Source organism: Anolis sagrei, chromosome 9, assembly GCF_037176765.1.
Source record: "Anolis sagrei isolate rAnoSag1 chromosome 9, rAnoSag1.mat, whole genome shotgun sequence".
NCBI classification, from domain to species: Eukaryota; Metazoa; Chordata; class Lepidosauria; order Squamata; family Dactyloidae; genus Anolis; species Anolis sagrei.
The window spans coordinates 30,290,750-30,317,725 of NC_090029.1; the positions used below are offsets into that span (position 1 = coordinate 30,290,750).

Here is a 26,976-nt window from a genome sequence, read left to right on the forward strand (position 1 = left end):
TCACACAGTCCTAGACATTTGGGAAGGGTCCAAAGTGTGATCCAATACAACAATCAGCTTACTTACTTACTTAGGTGATCCCTCGTTGTCCGATAATCCTCCAGGGTGGGTCCATAGGTGACTAAAAAGGTAAAGGTAAAGGTAGTCCCCTGACATTAGGTCCAGTCATGTCTGGCTCTGGGGTGTGGTGCTCATCTCCATTTCAAAGCCGAAGAGGCAGCGTTGTCCATAGACACCTCCAAGGTCATGTGGCCGGCATGACTGCATGGAACACTATTACCTTCCCGCCGGAGCGGTACCTATTGATCTACTCACATTTGCATTTTTTCAAACTGCTAGGTTGGCAGAAGCTAGAGCTGACAGCGGCAGCTCACGCCGCTCACCGGAATCGAACCTGCGACCGTTCGATCAACAAGCTCCACAGCTCAGTGCTTTAACCCACTGCGCCACCGGGTTAGGTGACTATGGAGCCCTATTCTTGATCTGCATCTTCTCCCGCAGTGAGGGCATTGGTTTCCAGGTGGAAGGTGGTCCCGGTCGGGGTTGGCTTGATGCGCCTTCCTCCTGGCACGTTTCTCTCTTTCACCCTCCATTTGTGCCTCTTCAAATTCTACAGTACTGCTGATCACAACAACCAGCATAGTGATCTTGTTTGCTGTGTACTGAACCTATAACCTCCTTCCTTGTGCTGAACTGTGATGAACTGTGACTATGAGTATGACTATGACTATGGCTGGATTGACGACTTGGCTTAGGTAATTGTGATGATGATGTTTTTATTGTATTTTAGTGTACTATTTTAATATGTAATGACTTTGCACTTTGTTGTACTTATATATACTGTACTTTCTTATATGCTGTAAACCGACCTGAGTTCATCGTTGAGGTGAGAAGGCCGGTATAGAAAACTTCTAAATAAATAAATAATAAATACTAATCTTGTTGTGTTTCTAACAACCCTAACAATATTCAGATTTGGGCATATTGGGTATTTGTGCCAAATATAGTCCAGCGATGAAAATACATCCTGCATAACGGGTATTTACATAGCAATTCATAGCAAAATGACAGTTATGAAGTAGCAACAGGGGCGGCTCAACCCATTACGCGAAGTAAGCATTTCCAGTATAGTTGACTTTGCCCAGGGGTGCTCTTGAGGCACTCTTGGGGGAAAATAGACCTTGACATATGCGAGTTGTAGTTACTGGGATGTATAGTTCACCTACAATCAAAGAGCATTCTGAACTCCACCAATGATGGCATTGAATCAAATATGGCACACAGAACTCCCACGACGAACAGAAAATATATATCAATGATTGGTTGGTGATAGTGGGGGGCGCCAAAAATAGTGTTTGCTTACTGTTGAAAATTACCTAGGGCCACCTCTGAGTAGCAACTAACATAATGTGATGATTGGGGGCAGGCATGTAGTGGGGGGGGGGGGGGTCGGGGGACTTCAGCCCCCCCTTCCCGAAATTCTCATGGTGGTTCGCGAAAAGGCCTTACTGGTGCATTATTTAAACTGTTATGTTTATTCATATCATGATCCGATCACCATACTCAATATATCCCATATGCATGGGAGTATTGGGGTAATGATACAAAAAGTTTGCTAGGCTAGACCCTCTTTCACTCAGACTCAGCCCCCCCGAAACTCAGCCCCCCCAACCCCCCCCTCCTGAAAAAAATTCAGCCCCCTGAAACAAAATCCTGGCTACGGGCCTGGTTGGGGGTCACCACAACATGAGGAACTGTATTAAGAGATCGCTGCATTAGGAAGGTTGAGAAACACTGCTTTAAATTGACCGACGGATATGGAACCAAGGAACAGTTTTTTCTCTCTCATGCCTCTGTCACTATTAACACTCTGGACCACACAAATATATTTATTCTGTAACATCTTTATTCTTTCGGTTCGCCAAAGAATTCCTGGATCTCCTTTGGAACCTGAGGACAAATAAAAGAAATCTGGCATGTATCAGTTCGTCTTTGGTCCCTTTCACATTGCACAACTGAAATGTTAGGATTCTACTTTAAATGCCAGGGAAACATCCTACAGAATCATGGGAGAAGAAAGGAGTTCTGTCAGCCCTCCACATCAATGGATTCTACATCCACAGAATCAACCATCAATGTAAATATTCTTAAATTAGTTCAGAAGTTTTGCCCAAGGCCACCCAATGGTTTCTCTCTGGCTATCCTGGAAGAGGAATGAGTTCTTTACCTTATCGTTGTTTTTCAGGAAAAGTTCATAGATGGCACAGGCTTTGGCGATCAAGTCGTCCGCATCCAGATCGATGATGTTGTTGCACAGCTGCCCAGAGAACAAAAATGGCAACATCACTGTCCCCATCTAGGAAGCCACACAATTCCCACCTCTGAATTAGACCAATGTGACACTTAGGTGCTGAGGTTTCCTGCTAGCTGTGCTCACCATCAAGATTTCATCTCCACTCAGGTCTTCTGTCACAACCTGATCTCTCACTATCTGCAGTATGGTGAAGGCAACAATCACTTGGAAGTTCCTGCAGGGCAGTCCGGTCAGAAAGACCTTGGAGAAGACCAAGAGAAGCTGGGATCAGAGGACAGCTTAATAATAATAATACATGAGGCCGAGCCAGAGTACAACAATACAAGCAATAACAACAACAGTACAAGCAGTTAAAATAAAACATAGACAATAAAATATACAACATTATCAATAAGACAACACGCAATTAAAAGCAGTGGGAAGGCCAAATGTAAAGTTAGAATTGGAAATAATGCTGGGACATGGACGAAAAGGTGATAGTGGCATTTGTGGAAGGGCACACAAGCAGACCTAAAAAATGTAAAGTGCTTTGGAGGACAAAGTGCTGTGGGATCATTATTATGGGAAAGCACACTGGAACAACCACGTCTTCAAGCTCCTCCTAAAGACTGCCAGAGTTGGGGCCTGCCTGATGTCCTTAGGGAGTGAGTTCCAGAGTCAAGGGGCCACCACCGAAAAGGCCCTCCCTCTTGTCCCCACCAATCGCGCCTGTGATGCTGGTGGGATCGAGAGCAGGGCCTCTCCAGATGAATGAAGAGATCGCGTGGGTTCGTATACAGAGATGCGGTCACACAGGTAGGCGGGTCCCAAACCGTTCAGGGCTTTGTAGGTAAGAACCTGCACCTTGAATTGGGTCTGGTAGATGAATGGCAGCCAGTGGACCTCCTTGAACAGGAGCCCCAGTTAACCCTGTAAGGAGCCCCAGTTAACAACCTGGCTGCCGCCCGTTGGATCATCTGAAATTTCCGGGCCGTTTTCAAGGGCAGCCCCACGTAGAGTGCATTGCAGTAATCCAGTCTAGAGGTGACTAAGGCGTGGACCACCTTGGTTTCATGCCTTGTCATATCTAGTTTATTCATGACAGGTTGTCTACGTCATGGAGCAGTACTATTCCATGTAAGAGGGAAAGTAGGAAGATTGAACCTGGTGGGCTTACAAAAAGGTTTTGGGGTTATAACTATCTACAGCAGGCATGGGCAAATGTTGACCCTCCAGGTGTTTCAGACTTCAGCTCCCACAATTCCGAACAGCCTACCGGCTGTAACCCACTTCCTGATGACTTGGATGAATGGGACATCTTTTTTGGAAGGCCGTTCTCAAGGGAAAGGCTTACCAACCCCAATTGAGTTTTGTTCTCCAAACAAAACTGGAAAGAATCTACTCGGCAGGAAAAGTAAATATGGAGACACTCAATCTCTGCAAATATCAAGTGAAATCGGAAAGGCTGCCGGGGAAGAGGATGGAGATCAAGGCTGCTAAACAAATGGCTGCGGTTGGGTGGGTCAGCATCTCGCTTTTTCCAGCGATTTTGGCCTCTGTCCAGGGCTCGGCTCAAAAGGCAAAAGGCTGGAAAGGAAATGGAAGGGAGCGGCTAATGTGGAGCAGCTGCGGAGTTGGCACAGGGCACTGGTGCCCCAAGGAGGGCCTGGCACAGCGATGCGCCCAGGCTGCCTTTCCTCTGCTCAGGCTGCCAGGACCTTCTCAACTTTGCCCAGAGAGTTAGCAAAACTGCCAGCTGAACCGAAACAGATTTCAGTTGTTAAAATCCATTTCCAAATCTGTCATATGAATGAGATTGTAGTTTGCTCCCTTGCATGCTTCTAAATCTGGATTGCAAACACAATTTCAAGGAAAAATCCACATCCGTTCATCTATTTGTCCCTCTTTGCCCTGGTTGTGGTGCAGCTGGCTGCATTGAAATCACTACTGACCAAGAGGTCATGAGTTCGAAGCCAGCCCGGGATGGCGTGAGCATCCAGCCATTTGTCTAGCTTGCTGTCAACTTTTGCAGCCCAAAAGACAGTTGCATCAGTCAAGTAGGAAATGTAGGTACCACTTATGCAAGGAAACATTTAGGTACCACTGGGAGCCCACGGTGGTGCAGTGGGTTAAACCCCTGTGCCGGCATGACTGAAGATCAACAGGTTGCAGGTTCGAATTTGGGGAGAGTGCAGATGAGCCTTCTCTATCAGCTGCAGCTGTTCATGCAGGGGCATGAGAGAAGCCTTCCACAAGGATGGTAAAACATCAAAAAAAATCTGGGTGTCCCCTGGGCAACGTTCTTGCAGACGGACAATTCTCTCACACCAGAAGCGACTTGCAGGTTTCTCAAGTCACTCATGACATGACAAAAAAAATGTGGGGATGTAATTTAACTAATTTACAATGCCATAAAAATTATCCAGCAGTATGCAAAAGAATGAGGAAGTACTCCATCAGTGTCACAAGTAGGTTGTGTAGCGACAGCTTCCCCGGTGGCTGGAATTCAAAAAGCATACCCTCATGAAAGCTGGAAGGTTAAATAGCCTCTGTGTCTCTGTGTCTCTATATATGTTGTGTGTCTATGGCATTGAATATTTGCCATGTAAATGTGCATTGTGATCCGCCCTGAGACCCCTGCAGGGTGAGAAAGGTAGAATATAAATACTGTAAATAAATAAATGGATTCAAATTTATTCACCCTCATCCAGACCATCACAGCGGCCAAGCACCAGTTCAGGACCTGGACAACCTCATTAGCATCTGGTGGAAAGGAGTAGTAGAGTTGGACATCATCTGCATACAGATGGCATCAAACTCAAAAACTCCGAATAATCTCACTCACTGGCTTCATGTCGATAGAATCGTAGAGTCATAAAGTTGGAAGAGACCTCATGGGCCATCCAGTCCAACCCCCTGCCAAGAAGCAGGAATATTGCATTCAAGATGATGAACAACATGGGGGACAATGCTGAACCCTGCAGGACACCAGAGGACAATGGCTGCGAGGCCAAGCAGGTGTCCCCCAACAACACCTTCTGGGTACGATCCTCAAGGAAGGACTGGAGCCACAGCAGAAAAGTATCTCCAAGACCCATCCTCACAAGTCAACCCACAAGGATACTGTGATCTATAGTATCGAAGGCCGCTGAGAGGTCCAGGAAAACCAACAGGGACACACTCCCCGTGTCAGGCTCTCTGAAGATCATCCACCAAGGCAACCAAGCCTGTCTCCGTTCCATGATCCGGCCTGAAACCAGACTGCAATGAGTCCAGATAAATGTCATATCCTTCCTGATTTGAATATTAGAATAAAGCGTTCCCACCTTTGCAGAGACCTTCTCAGATGCAGAGATAGCTGAAACTCTCATAGGAAACACTCACCTCCCACAGCCTCCAGACATCATCAAAAGACCTGAAGACTCTTTGAAAGCACAGGCAAAACCATGGGAATAAGGCTGGGATGACTTGCCCTTTTGCTTCTAGAAGACATAAGGAAAGCCCAGTTTAGGTTGCATGAATCTTGGCTGTCTCTCGGCACAGAAGGCATCTGATCTCCAGAAATGTCTTCCTACTCTTTCTATTCAGTGGAATGGTAGGTGAGTTTTTCTTCTGTTGCTTTCCAAGCTGAAGAAAACAAGGTACATCTCTACAATGCAAGTCTATGCTAGAGATGCCAAGGGAAGTTGATCTTTGAACCTTCATAGAATCGTAGAGTTGGAAGAGACCTCATGAGCCATCCAGTCCAACCCCATTCTGCCAAGAAGCAGGAAAATCACATTCAAAGCACCCCCAACAGATGGTCATCCAGCCTCTCTTCAAAAGCCTCCAAAGAAGAAGCCCCACTGCTGAACAGCTCTCACAGTCAGGAAGTTCTTCCTCATGTTCATGTGAAATATCCTTTTCTGTAGTGTGAAGCCATTGTTCTATTGCGTCCTAGTCTCCAGGGCAGCAGAAAACAAGCTTGCCCCCTCCTCCCTAGGACTTCCCTTCACCTCTTTATACATGGTCCTCATCATGTCTGCTCGAGCCACACGTCCCCCATTCCATATCTTTGCATTTCATGTTTCCCTGCCCAAGTGGAGTACCTTGCATTTGTCCCTGTTGAACTTCATTTTCTTAGTTCTGGCCATTTTTCTCTCTATTTATTGTATTAGTAGCGAACCGTGGGTACACTTGTAATGTATTTAAAAAGCACAAAGCTTGAAAACTTGGCATTATGCTAAATGTCCTTTGACCAGTAGCTGACCACTTGGAGTGCCTCTGGTGTTGCTTTAAGAAGGTCCTCCATTGTGCATAATATGGAATGTTGGATAAGCGAAGGTTGGTTATAATAATAATAATAATAATAATAATAATAATAATAATTCTCTAAACACTTGGGAAGTGTCCGATGTGTGATCCAATACAACAGCCAGAAGAGTGTCCGCCGTGGACTCATCTTGTTGTGTTTCAAATAATAATAATAATAATAATAATAATAATAATAATAATAATAATAACTTTATTTATACCCCGCCACCATCTCCCAAAGGGACTCGGGGTGACTTACATGAGGCCAAGCCCAACAACACAGTGATACAATTATACGCATAGGAATGCAACAATAAAATATAACGAAAAAATAAATAAAATACAAGAAAAAATATAAAGAAGCACAACAAACAATATAAAATCGCAATAATTGAACACCAAAAAAAGATTAAACGAGACTCTACTGTATTTCAAAATTTGAAATCCAAAACCCTTTTGGTCTTAAGCATTTTAAACAAGAGATACTCAACTTGCATGATGTAGCCCTCCATACTAGTCTTTGCACCCTAGTCCTGCACAACTTCTAACCCATCAAAGGACGGATGTCCACCATTAGCTCAACGTTGTGGGTGAGAACATCCCCTGTGACTGTATTATCAGGCAACGCTGTGAAGGCCTTTGCTTGACCCTGGCCAAGCAGTGAAGCTCACCCAAATGCTCTGCAAACACCGGATCCAGAAATGCAATCAGAGCTCTGAGCATGAGCAGGTTCTTTTCCACCCCAATGTTTAGAATGCAGCTGTTCTCCTGGAAAACAAAAGAAACCCAGAATGCAAAAGCGTTCAAGGGGGCATGAAGAGGCCAGATGGCTCAGCCTGCCGATCGCCGGCTTTTGCACAGTTCAGTCCACGCAATGGAAATGAATCCTACCCAAGGCACCCAGGGCATCAACAGAGGGGGAAAACACACACATACAGTTTTGTTTTATGGACAGCTTTCTCATTTGCCAAGGCTTGAGCCATTCTCATGAAGAGTTGGCAAAGTGCAGATGTAGGACCTTCTGTTCCCTAGCACAGAAGGCCACATAGGTGCCAGAAGAAAGTTATGCTTGGAAAATCGACCCTTTTCAAGCTGGGCCCTATTCACTAACATAACTTCAGGACCACGGATAGCTTCTTTCAAATCCAGATCCAAATCCAGAATGAATCCAGTGATGTTGAAGCCATTGCATTGGGAGACATGAACACACTTACAGTTTTTTGGAGGAAGAATTGGAACAGCCAATAGATCTCGTGCTCCTTTTCAGCAAGCAAACGGAAGAGCAGAAGCATCTCGTGGAAACCTTGCTGGTATTCTGAAAGGAAGGAGAAGGGAGACGAAACTAACTCCCCAAGAAGTATTTACTACCCACCTCACTTTTGTTCCACAGAGACCTCGTATGGAGACACCACAGTCTTTAAACCACCACTGTTGTGTGATCCTTGGGCGACCACGATGCCCAGGGAAGACCGAGACACATGGAAATCCAACTATTTCCTCAAGATTATCCAACTATTGGATGATTATCCAAAATGCTTCATTGTGGGAGCAGACAATGTGGGATCCAAGCAGATGCAGCAGCTCCGCATGTCCCTGCATAGGAAGGGCGTGGTCCTAATGGGGAAGAACACCATGATGTGCATGGCCATCCAGGGGCATCTGGAGAACAATCTTGCTCTGGAGAAGCTTTGTGGGCTTTGTGTTCATCAAGGAGGATCTGACCGAAATTAGAGACTGGCTGTTGGCTAACAAAGCTTCAACTGCTGCATGTGCCGGTGCCATTGCCCCCTGTGATGTGACCTGGGCCCTGAGAAGACCTCTTTTTCCCAGGCTTTGGGCATTACCACAAAGATCTCCAGAGGCACCATTGAAATCCTGAGCAATGTGCAGTTGATCGAGATTGGAGACAAAGTAGGTGCCAGTGAAGCCACCATGCTGAACATGCTGAATATTTCCCCCTTGGGCTCATCATCCAGCAGGTGTTTGATAACGGTAGCATTTATAATCCTGAAGTTTTGGACATCACCAAGGAGACCCTGCAAAGGGTGTTTCCTGGAGGGTGTCCGCAATGTTGCCAGTGTCTGCTTTCAAATTGGCTACCTAACTGTTGCCTGTGTGCCCCACTACATCATTAATGGGTACAAACAGGTCCCGGCTGTGGCTGTGGAAACTGACTACTCTTTCCCATTGGCTGAAAAGGTGAAGGCCTTCTTGGCTGACCCATCAGCTTTTGTGGCTGCTGCCCCGGTTGCAGTAGAAACAGTTTCCCCAGCCGCAGCAGCCCCAGCCAAGGTGGAAGCCAAGGAAGAATTGGAAGAGTCGGATGAAAATATGGAATTTGGTCTCTTTGACTAAGGGCTGGTGGTTGTTGTTTTTTGTCATCTTCCAGTTTGAATAAGAAAGGAAAGAAACAAAATAAAGTACTACCCACTTCATCCCATTGAAGCAGGGAAGTGTTTGGTAGAGTATGTTTATAGTACAACTGGTCCAGTTTCTCGCGTCTCTCTTACAAACTCAGTTAGCTGTCGCTCTCCATTTGGTAACCTTGGGCTGCTCATTCTCTTTGACAATTACCTGATCTCTGATATTTACTTCTGAGATCTACTTCACAGAGGTGTGATGAGGAACAAGTGAACCTTGACTTCATTGAGGAAAAGGTGGAGCAGAAACATAAAACTAGGAGAGGGTGGACCAAAGAATGACATTTTCAGAGGGCTGATGAACCCAGAGATCCGAGTTTCCCCATTTCCCAGCAACAGACATTTTGCTGCCCTCCTTACCAGCTTCTGTGTTGCACATATAGTTCAAGAGAAGGATCTTTTCCAGCTGGCTCTTATCCACAAGCGCATTGCCTTGTGCATCTTTGACATAAAGCCTTTGAACATCAGATTCTGTGGGAGAAGAAAGGGATACGCAGTCCTCTCCTCACAAAGTAAACCAATTTATTTATTTAGTTATTTACCATATATATTTGAGCATAAGCCGACCCAAAAATAAGCTGAGGCACCTAATTTTACCACAAAAAACTGGGAAAACGCATTGAGAATAATCCGAGGGTGGGAAATGCAGCAGTTACTGATCATTTTCAAAATATAAATAGATACCAATAAAATGACATTCATTGAGACATCAGTAGGTTAAAAGTTTTTGAATATTTACATAAAACTGTAATTTAGGATAAGGCTGTACAGCTCTGATTAAACCATTATTCTGATCTTCTTCAATGTAAATGTGCTTACATATCCTTCCAATAATAATAAAGAGAGTAAAATAGAGTACTTTTGCCAACATTAACTAGCTGCGATGATCCACATTTCAAACTTCAACTTTTCTTTGAACCAGAGTAAGCTTGCACTGGAATGCACTGGATACCTCTTCATCACTAACAACAAGTGGACATGTGCTAAGGTACACCAGCACATGTTGTCAACAGAGTTGCAGGCAAAACCAGAAAAATGTTCACTTTTTGCCATGATCTATATTGATAATAATAATAATAAATGTAGTATAATAATAATGCTGCAAGAAGATCGCACAGACGAACTACAAGCAGAGGCACAACATCGTTGCTTAGATAATCCAGTGAAACTTGTGCCACAAATACCACTGCCTGCGACAAATAACTGGTGGGATCACAAGCCTGAAAAAGTTACACAAAATGAACACGACAAACTACTCTGGGACTTCTGAATTCAGACTTACAGAGTTTTGGTGCACAAAATTCCTGACCTCACAATCATGGGAAAAAACCAATTGTGGATTGTCGATGTTGCAATCCCAGCAGGATTGAAGAGAAACAACTGGAAAAGCTGACACAATATGAGGATTTAAAGATCAAACTGCAAAGACTGTGGAACAAGCCAGTCAAGGTGGTCCCAGTGGTCATCGGCACACTGGGTGCAGTGCCTAAAGACCTTGGCCTGCACTTAAAAACAATTGGCACTGACAAAATTACCACCTGTCAGCTGCAGAAGGCCACCCTACTCAGATCTGCATGAATTATTTGCTGATTTACACAGTCCTAGACCCTTGGAAAGTGTCCGGCGTGTGATCCAATACAACAGCCAGCAGAGTGATCTTGTCTGCTTTGGACTCATCTTGTTGTGTTTCAAATAATAATAATGGAGTAAAATAATAGAAATGTAATAATAACAGTAATAATAGAGTAAAAAATGGAAAGGTAATAATAATAAAGCAACTACAACTCCTAAATGACAAAATCAATCCCCCCCAATCCCACCTATATTCAAATTGGGGGGGGATTGATTTGTGCCAAGTTTGGTCCAGTGAATGAAAATACACCCTGCCTATCAGATATTTACATTACAATTCATAACAGTAGCAACATTACAGTTGTGAATGAGAATAATGTGATGGTTGGGGGTCAGCACAACATGAGGAACTGTATGAAGGGGTCACGGCATCAGGAAGGTTGAGAAACACTGCCCTGAAGAGTCAAAACTGCACATATTGAGGGATGACTGTACTTCAAAATTTGCATAGGAAGATGAGACGTATCATACCCCAGTGCCCTTGAAAAGTGATAAAATACGCTATCTTTTTCTATGAAAGCGGGAAATGGCCTCCGTTTATACTGATCCTTGGGACAAAGAAGGGCCATAAAAGGGGACATTTCCCTCCACGTGTGACCTGTTTAAGCGACTCTTGATCAAAAATTGAATATCTATTCCTTCCGAAGAGCCAGGCTGGGTCCCACCTAAGCCGTTAATCTTTATTTTCCCTGGCCTTACAGGGTTGATTGATGCTCGTTACATTGATTTGTAACGTTAATTTGGCTGCGCCGCTTAATATCCTTTCTGTTCTACAACGGGGAGGAAAGCTTGAATGCAAATCTCAACATAATCAAAATAACTGCTTACGAGCTTTGGCGAGAAAAGAGACTCATCAATGTTTTCCATGTTGGCACTTTCAATATTCCATCCCCCAAGTACCACTCTCTTTCCACACACCCACATTTTTTCCCACTTAGCTCTGTAGGCTATTTTTCATCTTGTAATGCTTTCTCTGGGAACACCTGACCTTGTACTTGAATAAGGTTGGCTCCAGGCAAGGTGTAGGAACTTTTCAGCTCTTGACATTAAATGTGGTATATGGGAGATGATGGGAATTTATGACGTTACCCACTGATGTGACCCCCAGGTCAAGCTTGGTTTCATCCAGTACTGTAATGAATGCTGTCACCCCATGACAGTGTTGGTGATACCCAGTGTGGTAACTCATGGTGTCACCCCCATGACAATGTGGTAACTCGTGATGCCACCCTATGATGGTTTTGGTGTTGCCCAGTGTGGTAACTCATGGTGTCACCCCCATGACAGTGTTGGTGTCACCCAGTGTGGTAACTTGAGATGTCACCCCATGACAATGTTAGTATCACCCAATGTGGTAACTCGTGATGCCACCCCCTGATGGTTTTGGTGTTGCCCAGTGTGGTAACTCATGGTGTCACCCCCATGACAGTGTTGGTGTCACCCAGTGTGGTAACTCCAAATGTCACCCCATGACAGTATTAGTATCACCCAATGTGGTAACTCGTGATGCCACTCTAAGATGGTTTTGGTGTTGCCTAGTGTGGTAATTCATGGTGTCACCTCATTACAGTGTTGGTGTCACCCAGTGTGGTAAGTTGTGGTGTCACCTTTATGACAGTATTGGTGTCACCCAATGTGTTAACTCATGATGTCACCCCACAACAGTGTTGGTGTCACCTAATGTGGTAACTTGTGATGTCACCCCATGAGTGTTGGTGTCACCCAATGACAGTGTTGGTGTCACCCAGTGTGGTAAATCCTGATGTCATCCCATGACAGTGTTGGTGTCATCCAGTGTGGTAACTCATGTTGTTACCACTATGATAGTGTTGGTGTCACCCAAGTGTGGTAAGTCATGGTGTCACCTTCATGATAGTATTGGTGTCACCCAATGTGTTAACTCATGATGTCACCCCACAACAGTGTTGGTGTCACCTAATGTGGTAACTTGTGATGTCATTCCCATGACAGTATTGGTGTCATCTAATGTGGTAACTCCTGATGTCACCCCCATGACAGTGTTGATGTCACCCAGTGTGGTAACTCTTGATGTCACCCCATGACAGTGTTGGCGTCACCCTGTCTGGTAAGTCATGATGTTGCCCCATGACAGTGTTGGTGTCACCCAATGTGGTAACTCCAGGTGTTACCCTCATGATAGTGTTGGTGTCATCTAGTGTGGTAACTCATGGTGTCACCCCCATGACAGTGTTGGCGTCACCCTGTCTGGTAAGTCATGATGTTGCCCCATGACATTGTTGGTGTCACCCAATGTGGTAACTCCAGGTGTCACCCCCATGATAGTGTTGGTGTCATCTAGTGTGGTAACTCTTGATGTCACCCCATGACAGTGTTGGCGTCACCCTGTCTGGTAAGTCATGCTGTTGCCCCATGACAGTGTTGGTGTCACCCAATGTGGTAACTCCAGGTGTCACCCTCATGATAGTGTTGGTGTCATCTAGTGTGGTAACTCATGGTGTCACCCCCATGACAGTGTTGGTGTCACCCTGTCTGGTAAGTCATGATGTCGCCCCATGATATTGTTGGTGTCACCCAATGTGGTAACTCCAGGTGTCACCCCCATGACAGTGTTGGTGTCATCCCCATGACAAGTTGACATCACCCAGTGTGGGAACTTAAGATGTCACCTGTGCATGCTGGGTGTCACCTTCAGCACAGGATTAGTGTCACCCAGTGCAGTAACTCATGGAATCACCCTATGAAACTCCTCCCATCCCAGACAATACTGTAGCTAAATACCAGAAAAAACAGACCAGCAGCAACCAAAACAACTTGTGGTTATAGTACATGAAGACAAAATCATTGCAACTGGGCAATAATGAAATGTCTGATCAGAGCACGTGCACACTAGAAGATTCCAAAAAGAAACCAGTACAGAGTTTTAACACAAAGGTTAATGGATGTTCTTTGTGACTATCAGCCAATGAGGTTAATATTAATACTAATAGTATTACATCTGTATATAATGTGGTGCAAAAATCAATGAATAAAAGTACACTTCCAATCCAATAAAAAGCCCTTGTTTCTAATCTAATAAAAGAAGGCAATTCATAGTCTATGTTAATTTTGGAAATGGAATCATAGAATGACAGCTCAGCCCTTAGCAAAATGCAGGAACTTCTGCAAGACCTTGGGCAAGTTGCACTCTTTTAGTCTCAGAGGAAGGCAAAGGCAACTTCCCACTGAACAAAACTTGTCAAGAAAACCCTGTGGGTCAATGTATGTTGGAAAAACCTCGAAGGCAAACAACAACCACCTCCTGGCTACGTACTGATGAGCGTTTGGACCTCCGCAAAGCCTTGGTGCTCTGTCTCTAGCAATGGCTGGATCTTCTCACACATGACACACAAAGACTCATAGCTCTGCCTACAAAGAGGGAGAGAAATGGCATTGGTTTTTTTAGTGCAATGGGACAGGATTAAACCAAAACACCTCACGCAAGAGATATAGTCCCTCCTCCAGCCAGAGTCTATGGCAAGATTGAGGAGGCTCTCTTACAAAGAACTCTTTTGTTCCTATTTCAGTTTCTCATAAAGCCCAAATCAATGCCTTCCAAGGGCCTTCACATACTCTCCGGAATTTCACAGAAGACAACTGTGAACACATGAACAATATTGAAATGTCAGTGGGATCAACTCAAGGATTCAATTTGGACTTGAAAGAAGCTATTCCCTGAATCCATCCCCAAAATTCTATGCTGACGATCATGCCATCACCACCCAAGCAGGGAGTTTTGAGATGGTTGAACAGAAGCTCTCTGAAGCTTTAGGTGCTCTTACTGCCTATTACAGGAGAAATCAGCTGATATCTAATCCATCTAAAAGCACAAAGGTGTGCTTTTCACCTTAAGAACAGACAAGCACCTCGAGCTCTGAGGATGACCTGGGAAGGAATCCCACTGGAGCATTGCAGCACATCCAAATACCTGGGGATAACTCTGGACCGTGCTCTGACCTACAAGAAGCACTGCCTGAATATCAAGCAAAAAGTAGAACCTAGAAATAACATTTATTTATTCAGAGCATTTGTATCCCATCCTTCTCAACTCCCAAAGGGGGACTCAGGGTGGCTTACCATTGGCAGTCATTAGATGTCGACAAAGAAACTGTTAGAGCACAACAATTAACATGAACAGGTCAACAGCTATAAAAATACATTAAAAAGACAAGAAAAATATATTAAAAATATTGCCACTTAAAAAAATATCATATGACAGCTTACTCGCACAACCTGAGGATCACAACCATACACAGTGAAGACATCAGCCATTGTGCTTGGCTACTCTGCTGCTGAGTATGCATGCCCGGTGTGGAACACATCTCACCATGCTAAAACAGTGGATGTGGCTCTTAATGAGACATGCTGCAGTATCACAGGATATCTGTCTATACCCAACACCACTGGAGAAATTATTCTGTTTAGTCAGTATTGCACCACCTGACATCCTCTGGGAAGTAGCAGCCAATAATGAAAGGACCAAGGCATTGACATCTCCAGCCCATCCCCTGGTCAGATATCAGCCAGAATGCCAGTGCCTTAAATCAAGAAATAGTTTTCTAAGATCTACAGAGATATTCACTGGAATACCTCAGCAAGCGAGAGTCCAAAAGTGGCAGGCTCAAATCCAGAACCTCAACCAATGGCTGATACCAAATGAGAGACTCCCCCCTGGGCACACAGAAAACTGGGCAACTTGGAAGGCGCTGAACAGATTGCGCTCTGGCACCATAAGATGCAGAGCCAACCTCAAGAAATGGGGCTACAAAGTGGAATCCACGATATGCGAGTGGGGAGAAGAGCAAACCACTGACCACCTACTGCAATGCAGCTTGAGCCCTGCCTCATGCACAATGGAGGAAATTCTTATAGCAACACCAGAGGCACTTCAAGTGGTCAGCTACTTGTCAAAGGACGTTTAATAGAATGTCAAGTTTGCAAAATTTGTGTTTTTTAAATACATTACAACTGTACCCTCGGTTCAAATAAAAAATCCCCAAACTTAAAGAGCTCCTGCAAAGTCCAGGCCAAAACCAACAATCAATTCACTGCCCTGCTTTGACCACACATTTCTCCAAAATTTAGCAAAAATCAACAGACATGTTTGGATTCCCCACACATACCGTTTTCTGCTGTTTGCCACGAGTCTTTCGTCGCAAGAACTGCACCAGGAGTAGTAGCCTGTGAGAAACTTCCATGCTTCTGGTCTCACAGTGGGATCCAATCCCTGAAAAAGACATGAAATATGGAGAAGACTGAGCCCCCGAAGGGGATGCCAGGTTGCTTCATCATTCTGACAACTAAATTCAGTTTGTCATCTTAATTAGAACAGAACCACGGAATCTATTGCTCTGAATCATAAGTCAACATTTATGTAAATCTCCCCCAGTTGGCACAAGCGACTGGCTAGAAGCCTGTATTCTCCATCACCAACTTTGCGCATAAAAGAAGAAATCGGAATAATAAAACTAAATTGAATTCATTCACATGTAAATCATTTCATTGGCGTCTACAATGTCTTGCAATTTCCTTCCCAATGAACAGGTTTTGGATAGTTTACATATTGGGTTGCTGTGAATTTTCAGGGCTGTGTGGCCATGTTCCAGAAACATTCTTTCCTGATGTTTCGCCTGCATCTATGGCAGGCATCCTCTGAAGTTGTGAGGTCTGTTGGAAACTAGGACAAAGGGGTTTATATATCTGTGGAATGTCCAGTGTGGGAGAAAGAACTCTTGTCTGCTTGACTGTTGCAATTGGCCACTTTGATAAGCATTGAATGGCCTTGCAGCTTCAAGGACTGGCTGATTCTTGCCCAGGGAATCCTTTGTTGGGAGGTGTTAGTTGGCCATGATTGTTCCCTGTCTAGAATTCCCTGTTTTTGAATGTTGTTCTTTAGTTACTGTTCTGATTTTAGAGTCGTTTTTTAATACTGGTAGCCAGATTTTGTTCATTTTCATGGTTTCTTCCTTTTTGTTGAAATTGTCCACATGCTTGTGGATTTCAACGGCTTCTCTGTGTAGTCTGACATGATGGTTGTGAGAGTGGTCCAGCGTTTCTGTGTTCTCCAATAATATGCTGTGTCCATGTTGGTTCCTCAGGTGTTCTGCTATGGCTGACTTCTCTGGTTGAATCACTCTGCCTTTCATGTTCCTTGAATCCTGCCTGGGCAATGCTGCTGCGTTTGGTGGTCCCTCTGTAGACTTGTCCACAGCTGCACAGTATATGGTAGACTCCTGCAGAGGTGAGAGGATCTCTCTTGTCCTTTGCTGAACTTGGCATTTGTTGGGTTTCCTTAGTGAGTCTGTAGATGGTTTCTATATTGTGTTTCCTCATCAGCTTCCCAATGCCGTCAGTGATTCCCTTGATGTATGGTAAGAACACTTTTCCTCTGGATGGATCTTTGTCTTGACTCACGTGGCTCATCTCTGGCCCTTCCCCATTTTCTAGCCGAGGAGCCTACATTGTCACATCCTAGTTGTGTGACTGGCAAGATTGCTTGGAGCCATTGAAATCCACAAACATGTGGACAATTTCAACAGAAAGGAAGAGACCATGAAAATGAACAAAATCTGGCTACCAGTATTAAAAATCTCTAAAATTACAACAGCAAAACAGCAGAGAGGAAACAACCAGGCACATCTTAACACCTCTCAACAAAAGATTTTCCCAGGCTCAGCCAGGCCCTCAAATGCTAATGAAGGTGGTCAGTTGAAACATTCACACCTAGCTCCAGCAGAGAAGAGCTCCTTGCCCCACCCCTGCCATTCCACAGATATATAAACCCATTTTCCTAATTCCAACAGACCTCGCTACCTCTGAGGATGCTTGCCATAGATGCAGGCAAAACGTCAGGAGAAATGCCTCTAGAACATGGCCATATAGCCCAAAAAAACCCACAAGAACCTATTGCTTGGAGCGTCTCTTCGCCTTTTCCCGCAGAAGCGGTACCTATTTATCTACTCACATTTGCATGTTTTCCAGTTGCTAGATTGGCAATGATGAAGGCATGATGGAACTACATAATACATATATTGGAAAATATTCTGGACATAACCATATTAGAAATAGGAATTCAAAGTCACAAAGGAATATGTATGCATGAACTTCACTTCACTTGGAAAATATGCCCTGCATAAAAGCTGCAAATTAGATGCCACAAAAGGCCAGGGTCTAGGAAAGGAATGTCGAAGGCTTCTGGGAAATATCAAGAGATCCTTTTGTACAACACAGGGCTTATCCTAAGATTAATGATGTAGCCTTGTCATCAAGAGGCTTCTTCATACCAGGAAAGACTTATCTCAAGATGGATGGAAGTTCTTGCTATCAGTAGCCAGTGGTATACACTCTGGCACTATGGGGTACAGGATGGTCCTCTAATAGCAACTCTTTAGATAAAGTTGCTTAATGGAAGATGAAAGGTATTGGAGTTAAAAAATATGCTTTTAGAAACAATAAAGTGGAATTTTGTGAAGCACATTGCGATGCTTGTATGATGTATGCATCTTGACCTGCATCTTTTCCCACAGTGAAGGCATTGGTTTCCGGGTGGAAGGTGGGGTTGGCTTGATGCGCCTTCCTCCTGGCACGTTTCTCTCTTTCACCATCCACTTGTGCCTCCTCGAATTCTGCAGCACTGCTGGTCACAGCTGACCTCCAGCTGGAGCGCTCAAGGGCCAGGGCTTCCCAGTTCTCAGTGTCTATGCCAGAGATTTTAAGGTTGGCTTTGAAGCCATCTTTAAATCTCTTTTCCTGTCCACCAACATTCCATTTTCCGTTCTTAAGTTCAGAATAGAGCAACTGCTTTGGGAGACGGTGGTCAGGCATCCGCACAATGTGGCTGGCCCAATGGAGTTGATGGCAGAGGACCATCGCTTGACCATGCCAAGAATAGGGCTCCACAGCCACCTATGAATCCACAAGGAAACCTATCATGGAAGACCATCTTACTTGTGCAACGAGGGATCGCCTAAGTAAGTAAGTAAGTAAGTATGCATATTATTATAAAGGGTATATAAACCAAGGCAGTTCCTTTGTTCATCACCCTGTTTCCTGGAATACCAGCAGGGGCCATATCTGGCTGGTGCCAACTGAGAATAAACCATACTTTTGCAGACCTCGGGAACTCTCTTTTGTTTCTTTTCTTCAAACCTTCTCCCTGCCATTTCAGCAAGAGCTGTAGCTGACAAGTGGAAGCTCACTCCATCTCACAGATTTGAACTGCTAACCTTTAGGTCAACAGTTCAGCCATCCTTTAGGTCAGCAGTTGAACAGCACAAGGATTTAACCCATTGCACCACCACTGCTACTTGACATGATTCCTTCCATATTAAAAAGGGAGAAAAAGTCTATGCATGCTGTTAATGTCGGCAAGGTTGGGTATCCTCAACAGGCTAATAGTGCTTTGAAACCTAGTTGCATGCTTTTACCCCAAGCTAGAATTAAAAGCACTAGTGGATAATTAAATGACAGAAAGCAATCACAGGCAATCAAAGTGTTTTTCGAGGAAGAGCAGCAACAAGTCCAGAGGTTGGGAAAGAAATGCTCTCTGAGTCCCAGGCACAGATGTTGTGAGGCTTAGGTAGCAGAAGTAACCGATGCAGATGTGGAAGAACCCGGCAATTTTCTGGGAAGTAAAATCCACACCAGGGAGAAGCAAGATCTTCTGAGGTCATGGCGCTGGCTAAATTTATCAAGGCAAAGACTAACGTTTATAACAATCTGTGGAGCTGACGGTAGGGGAGGAGGAGGAGGAGAATATTTTTCACAGTTTTCTCTAAAAGTGCCAAGTTTCTCCAGGTTCATCTGGGCCTTGGTTGCTGTTTTTCTCTCCATGGTGCAAGTAGGGAAGTCGCTTCTTACTGATGGAAGAAAATAAATCCAGAAAAAAAAAAGATTGGTTGTAGGAAAGGGACTTTCCCCTCCGAACACTGAGGCTAATTTACCAAATTTAAAAACAAACAAAGGGACAGAAATCTGTTTCACTCTCTCTCTGTGTTATTCGATTCATTGACAATGTATCATCGAAGGCTTTCATGGCTGGAATCACTGGGTTGTTCTAGGTTTTTCGGGCTGTATGGCCATGTTCTAGAAGCATTCTCTCCTGACTTTTCACCTCTCAACATCCCACTGGAGCATTATAGCGTACCCAAATACCTGGGAATCACTCTGGACCATGCTCTGACCTACAAGAAGCACTGCCTGAACATCAAGCAAAAAGTGGGTGCTAGAAACAATATCATACGAAAGCTGACTGGCACAACCTGGGGATCACAACCAGATACAGTGAAGACATCCACCCTTGCGCTATGCTACTCTGCTGCTGAGTATGCATGCCCAGTGTGGAACACATCTCACCACACTAAAACAGTGGATGTGGCTCTTAATGAGACATGCTGCATTATCACAGGGTGCCTGCGCCCTACACCACTGAAGAAATTACACTGCTTAGCCGGTATTGCACCACCTGACATCCGCCGGGACGTAGCAGCCAATAGTGAAAGGACCAAGGCAGTGACATCTCCAGCTCATCCCCTGTTTGGGTATCAGTCAGCACGTCAACAACTTAAATCTAGAAATAGTTTTCTAAGATCTACAGAGACACTCGCTGGAACACTTCAGGAAGCGAGAGTCCAAAAGTGGCAGGCTCAAACCCAGAACCTCAACCAATGGCTGATACCAAATGAGAGACTCCCCCCTGGGCACACAGAAGACTGGGCGACTTGGAAGGCGCTGAACAGACTGCGCTCTCACACCACGAGATGCAGAGCCAACCTTCAGAAATGGGGCTACAAAGTGGAATCCTGTGAGTGTGGAGAAGAGCAAACCACAGACCACGTGCTGCAATGCACCCTGAGCCCTGCCACATGCACAAGGGAGAACCTTCTTGCAGCAACACCAGAAGCACTCCAAGTGGCCAGATACTGGTCAAAGGACATCTAATCAACTACCAAACTCACAAATTTTGTATTTTGTCTGTTTGTTTGCTTTGTTCTGTTAGAAATGTACTATAATTGACTGGTTGCCCTGACACAACAAATAAATAGTTGTTCGCGGGGTTCTGTGTGAGACGTTTGGCCCAATTCTATCATTGGTGAGGTTCCATGGACCAGAAATCAACTCTATGTCCTTTGGAACACTGAACATACCTCTTGATGCATTTGGTTTTGATCAAAATGCAGGTGATCTTCTCAAAAGTATTAGGGCAGATTTTACACACAGTTTTGTTTATCCCGTCCTAGTTTGGTGTTAACAGTGCATTTGGAACAGTGCATTTGGAACAGTCGTGGAAAGGTCTTTGGTGAGCAAAATGACTTCCGCAGCACTGAAAAGAACACCCCAGGGAGTCATATTTTTCAAAAGTTGCCTGGGCTTTAGATCACCATGGAAACCTCACCTTGGCACTGGAGATGTGCTAAATGAGCTTGGGGAAGGGAAGTCACATGAATCTTTCACATGCTGTTGATGGTCGTGGACACCTTAGTCCCAGCTCAGCCATCAGGACGAGACTGGTTCACCCTTGTTGTCCCCACTGGTGTCAGTGAAGGAGATATATTTTTTTAACTACATAACAAAAATGCCAAAGTGATGACTCCTTTTCACAGCAATTCTCCCAGGTAATAACTTACTTTCTTATCTCTCTTCCATTAGTTTAGTTTCTCTCCTTCCCAGGATTTATTTGGTCTCTTTCAAAAAAATTTTAGCAGGACCATAACAAGGGAGATGTAGGTGAGTGGAGGTGGTGTTTCAGCTTTTTTGGATATTTTCCAGAGCCCTTCACTTATTAGAAAACAATGGAACTTTGCTGTGCCATTTACTACCCCTGGATCTCCTACTACAGTGTTTCTCAACATGGGGATTGGGACCCCTGGGTGGATCACTAGGGGTGTCAGAGGGTTCACCAAAGACCACCAGAAAACACATTATTTTCTGTTGGTCATGGGGTTCTGTGTGGGAAGTTTGGTCCAATTCTATCGTTGGTAAGGTTCAGAATGCTCTTTGTTTGTAGGTGAACTATGAATCCCAGCAACTACAACTCCCAAATGTCAAGGTCTATTTTCCCCAAACTCCACCAGTGTTCACATCTGGGCATGTTGAGTATTTATGCCAAGTTTGGTCCAGATCCATCATTGTTTGAGTCCGTAATGCACTCTAGATGTAGGAGAACTACAACTCCAAAACTCAAAGTCAATGCCCACCAAACCCTTCCAATATTGTCTGTTGGTCATGGGAGTTCTGTGTGGGAGGTTTGGCCCAATTCTATTGGTAGAGTTCAGAATGATCTTTGATTGTAGGGGAACTATAAATCCCAGCAACTACAACTCCCAAATGCCAAGGTCTATTTTCCCCAAACTCCACCAGTGTTCACATTTGGGCATATTGAGTATTTGTGCCAAGTTTGGTCCAGATCCATCATTGTTTGTCCATGGTGCACTCTAGATATAGGTGAACTACAACTCCAAAACTCAAAGTCAATGCCCACCAAACCCTTCCAGTATTGTCTGTTGGTCATGGAATTTCTGTGTGGGAGGTTTGGCCCAGTTGTATTGTTGTTGGAGTTCAGAATACTCTTTGATTGTAGGTTAACTATAAACCCCAGCAACTACAACTCCCAAATGACAAAATTAATCCTTGACCAACTCCAAGAGCATTCAGATTTGGGTGTATTGGGTATTTGTGCCAAATCTGATCCAGTGAACGAAAATACATCTTGCATATCAGAAACTTACATTACAATTTGTAACAGTAGCAAAATTACTATTATGAAATAGCAACAAAAATAATGCTATGGTTGGGGGTCACCACAACATGAGGAACTGTATTAAAGGGTTGTGGCATTAGGAAGGTTGAGTCCTACTCTTTATTCCCAGTGTTTGGAGACCAGCTCCTAGGAATAGCTGATGACTACTGGGAGCTGCAGTCCACAAAGGAATGTCCCCACGCTTGATTTTTTCCATGATGCTCACTCACCCTTTCCAGTATCTGGGCGGTAATGTAGTCTCGGGATTTGCACAAGTGGCCGCTCTCGTCAAAGTAACTTTCCCATTCGGTACTATCAATTGGCAGCTTCTTTACCCCCTAGGAGCAAAGTCAAAAGATTGTAGTCGTGAACTGGAAGGCAACCCACAGAGAGAGGAATTGGAGGCAGAGCTGAATCAATATTGCTTTCTCATTCCAAAGTTTGGATTTCTCTAGAGGCCAGTTTGGATTTTAATTTGGGAACTCTTGGACATTGTATATGTTGGTTTGGGCGTTGAATGAGGCTTTGGTGGTAGGGATGGGAACATTTGGCATGGAAGACATTTCAGACCTCCCACTGATCATATTGGCAAGGGCTTTCTGGCACTACAATACAAAGCTAGAGCTGAGCCAAAGACTCTCCTCTCCTCTTTTCCAACAACATTTCTCCTGCAAGAGTCACAAAACTGAAAGAGTAACCCAATGATGCCTCACCAGATTTCGACTATCATAATTAGGAATCTATATCACTGGATTTTTTTTTCTACTCACAGCAAAGAATAAATAATTAAAGGAGTAAGTGTGGCCCAATTCTATCATTGGTGGGGTTCAGAATGCTCTTTGATGGTAGTTGAACTATAAATCCCAGCAACTACAACACCCAAATGTCAAGGTCTATTTCCCCAAACTCCACCAGTGTTCACATTTGGGCATATTGAGTATCCGTGCCAAGTTTGGTCCAGATCCATCATTGTTTGAGTCCACAGTGCTCTCTGGATGTAGGTGAACTACAACTCCCAAACTCAAGGTCAATGCCCACCAAACCCTTCTAGTGTTTTCTGTTGATCATGGGAGTTCTGTGTGCCAAGTTTGATTCAATTCCATCATTGGTGGAGTTCAGAATGATCTTTGATTGTAGGTGAACTGTAAATCCCAGCAACTATGACTCCCAAATGTCAAGGTCTATTTTCCCAAACTCCACCAGTGTTCACATTTGGGCATATTGAGGATTCATACCAAGTTTAGTCCAGATCCATCATTGTTTGAGTCCACAGCGCTCTCTGGATGGAGGTGAATTACAACGCCAAAACTCAAGGTCTGTTCTCAAGGCACAAAACTCAACTCAAGGCACAAAACTCTCTTTGATTTTAGATTAATATAAATCCCAACAACTACAACTCCCAAATGTCAAGGTCTAGTTTCCCACCAGTATTCACATTTGGGCATGTTGAGTATCCGTTCCAAGTTTGGTCGAGATCCATCATTGTTTGAATCTACAGTGCTCTCTGGATGTAGGTGAACTACAACTCCAAAAATTCAAGGTCCCACCAAACCCTTCCCATATTTTCTGTTGGTCATGGGAGTTCTGTGTGCCAAGTTTGTTTCAATTCCATCATTGGCAGAGTTCAGAATGCTCTTTCATTGTAGAATCATAGAATCCTAGAGTTGGAAGAGACCTCATGGGCCATCCAGTCCAACCCCCTGCCAAGAATCAGGAAAATTGTACAACTACAACTTCCAAATGACAAAATCATTTTTTTTAGTGATGGTCATTCCTTGGGTTAGTAGGTGTCTTGGGGCCAAATTTGGTATCAATTGGTCCAGTGGTTTTTGAGTTATGATGTTGGAGGCTCCTTCTTTGGAAGCTTTTAAGCAGAGGCAGGATGGCCATTTGTCGGGTGATTTGAATGCAATATTCCTGCTTCTTGGCAGAATGGGGTTGGGTTCTATGATTCTATGAAAACAAACAGAGCATAGATAGATAGATAGATAGATAGATAGATAGATAGATAGATAGATAGATAGATAGACGGATAGATAGATTACATTTTCCTACTGGGAAAGTTGAATGCTGAGATATTTCTTTGTACCTTCGATTGAGTTACAAAGCTTTGGCAAGACGGAATGCATAATGAGTTACAAACAACCACAGGAATGGGGCTTGGGGAAATGAAATCAATGCGATCAGGTGGAAGGGCTATTTAAGCAAATCTCATTAGACTCGCAGAAGGTCTCATGGAATTGGAAAAGAAATAATGGGATTTAATTTCAAGGCACAAGAGTTTATTTGGCTGGTGGGGAGTGGGCAAGCAGGTGGGGGGAAGCATGCCAGAATCAGGGGCGGCTCGACCCATTACGCAAAGTAAGCATTTGCAGTATAGTTGATTTTGCCCAGGGACGGTCTTGAGGTGTTCTTGGGGAATATAGACCTTGACATATGCGAGTTGTAGTTACTGGGATGTATAGTTCACCTACAATCAAAGAGCATTCTGAACTCCACCAATGATGGAATTGAACCAAATATGGCACACAGAACTCCCACGACAAACAGAATATATATATATCAGTGATTGGTTGGGGGGGGGGGGGCAAAATATTGTTTACCATTGAAAATTACCTAGGGCCGCCTTTGGCCAGAATGAAAGACAGAGAATGGGCTAAAGCTGTCATTTGCAAACTCTGGTCCTCCAGGTGTTTTGGACTCAGAATCATAAAATTGGAAGAGACCTGGTGGGCCATCCAGTCCAACCCCATTCTGCCCAGACATAGGAAAATCACATTCAAAGCACCCCCGACAACTGCCCATCCAGCCTCTGTTTAAAAGCCTCCAAAGAAGGAGTCTCCACCACACTCCGGGGCAGAGAGTTCCACCGCTGAACAGGTCTCACAGTTAGGAAGTTCTTTCTCATGTTCAGGTGGAATCTCCTTTCCTATAGTTTGAAGCCATGACTCCATTGCGTCCTAGTCTTCAGGGCAGCAGAAAGCAAACGTGCTCCCTCTCCAAGGGAGCTTTCACACAATTAAAACTTGTGTGTCAGCTACACCCGTATCTTGGGAGGTCGAACTTGGCCACGGTAGTCCACACTTTGGTTATATCCTGAAGAGATTACTGCAATGCACTCTATGTAGGGTTGCCTCTGAAGAGTGTTCAGAAGCTTCAGTTAGTCCAACACTCGGCAGCCAGGTTACTCACGGGAGTGAGATACCGAGAGCGCAAAACACCCTTTGTACACCAGCTCCACTGGCTGCCTATCAGCTTCCAAGTGCTGGTGTTGGCCTATAAAGCCCTTAACGGTTCTGGCTGAGTTTACCTGTCTGAACGCATCTCCTGCTATGAACCACCAAAGACTTTAAGATTGTCCGGGGAGGCCCTGCTCACTCTCCTCCCACCATCGCAATCGCGGCTGGTGAGGACGAGAGACAGGGCCTTCTCAATGGTGGCCCCTCGGCTATGGAATTCCCTCCCAAGTGAAAATAGATTCACTCCTTCCCTTCTGACCTTCTGGAAAATGGTGAAATCCTAGCTGTTGGATCAGGCCTTTGCGGACCAGACCAACATGATGGTAGAGCTATGGTTTAATGAACTCAAATGGACTGTGTGTAAGATGATGATTTAATTCTGGTGATTGTTCTAATGTTTTACTGTTTTATGATGTTTTTATAATGTTTTGTACTGTTTTTTTAAATCTAAGATGTATATTTCTGCTATTGTTGTCAGCCACCCTGAGTCCCTCTGCGGAGGTTGAGATAGGATGGGATATAAATGTCCGAAATAAATAAATAAATCTTCCTTATGACTTCCCCTCACATATTTATCCCTGGCCCTCATCAGATCGCCTCTCAGCATTCTCTTCTTCAGGCTAAACATGCCCAGATCTTTAAGCCGCTCCTCATAGGGTTTGTTCTCCAGACCCTTGACCTTTTTAGTCTGGAGAACAAGCCCTAAGAGGTGCAGCTTAAAGAGCTGGGCATATTTAGTTTGCAGAAGAGAAGACCACTTCCAGAGTTCTCAGCTGCCTAGACCAATGACTGGGAATTATGGGAAATGAAGTCCAAATTTTGGAAGTACAATTTCTATCGTCTGACCTCATTCCTGCCCTCTGGAGCCAGAGGACAAAATACACTCCATATTTTGTGTGACCGCCGTTCAGCTATTTGGAAACGGTTATCCTGTCTCCCTTTAATTTTCTCCTCTTGACACGAAATATAGCCATCTCTTTCAAGCATCCCTTGTATTGTTTCCAACCCAGGGACACTCACATACCAATATAGTGGAGACAGATGATCTGAGTTTTGTAAAATGCTCTTCGGAAGACTCAGGGCTTTGGAATCGTTCTCGCACCATCCCTTTCCTCATTGTGTAATTGATGACAACAACCACAAAAGATATTTTGGAATCAATCCAGATGGAATAAAATCCTTTTACATTAGGGTAGTGGAAGTCTCTCTTGACCTCCTTTTTCCTCCTACTTTCTCCATCAAATGAGCAAACCCCATAGAAACAGAAAAGAATCAGAGTCTTGTTTCTTCCAGAACCAAAATTGGTTGCCATAGTATCATGAGGTCACAGAGGTATGTGGTCTC

At 44.3% G+C, this 26,976-nt stretch overlaps 1 protein-coding gene and 1 pseudogene across 1 annotated transcript; one reads left to right on the forward strand and one right to left on the reverse strand.

Moving 5' to 3' along the window:
* Positions 1-1,888: 1,888 nt before the first annotated feature.
* Positions 1,889-26,749, reverse strand: TBC1D21 (TBC1 domain family member 21). The gene is made up of 11 exons (XM_067471407.1): positions 26,657-26,749; positions 22,624-22,731; positions 15,776-15,883; positions 13,931-14,021; positions 9,367-9,477; positions 7,801-7,901; positions 7,258-7,354; positions 5,678-5,775; positions 2,438-2,554; positions 2,228-2,317; positions 1,889-1,950 (listed from the first exon to the last, which is right to left on the reverse strand). Exons 1-11 carry the CDS (start codon positions 26,747-26,749, stop codon positions 1,906-1,908), a joined length of 1,059 nt encoding a protein of 352 aa, XP_067327508.1. The 3' UTR covers positions 1,889-1,905.
* On the forward strand, positions 8,042-9,007 carry LOC132762669 (large ribosomal subunit protein uL10 pseudogene; annotated as a pseudogene).
* Positions 26,750-26,976: the final 227 nt, after the last annotated feature.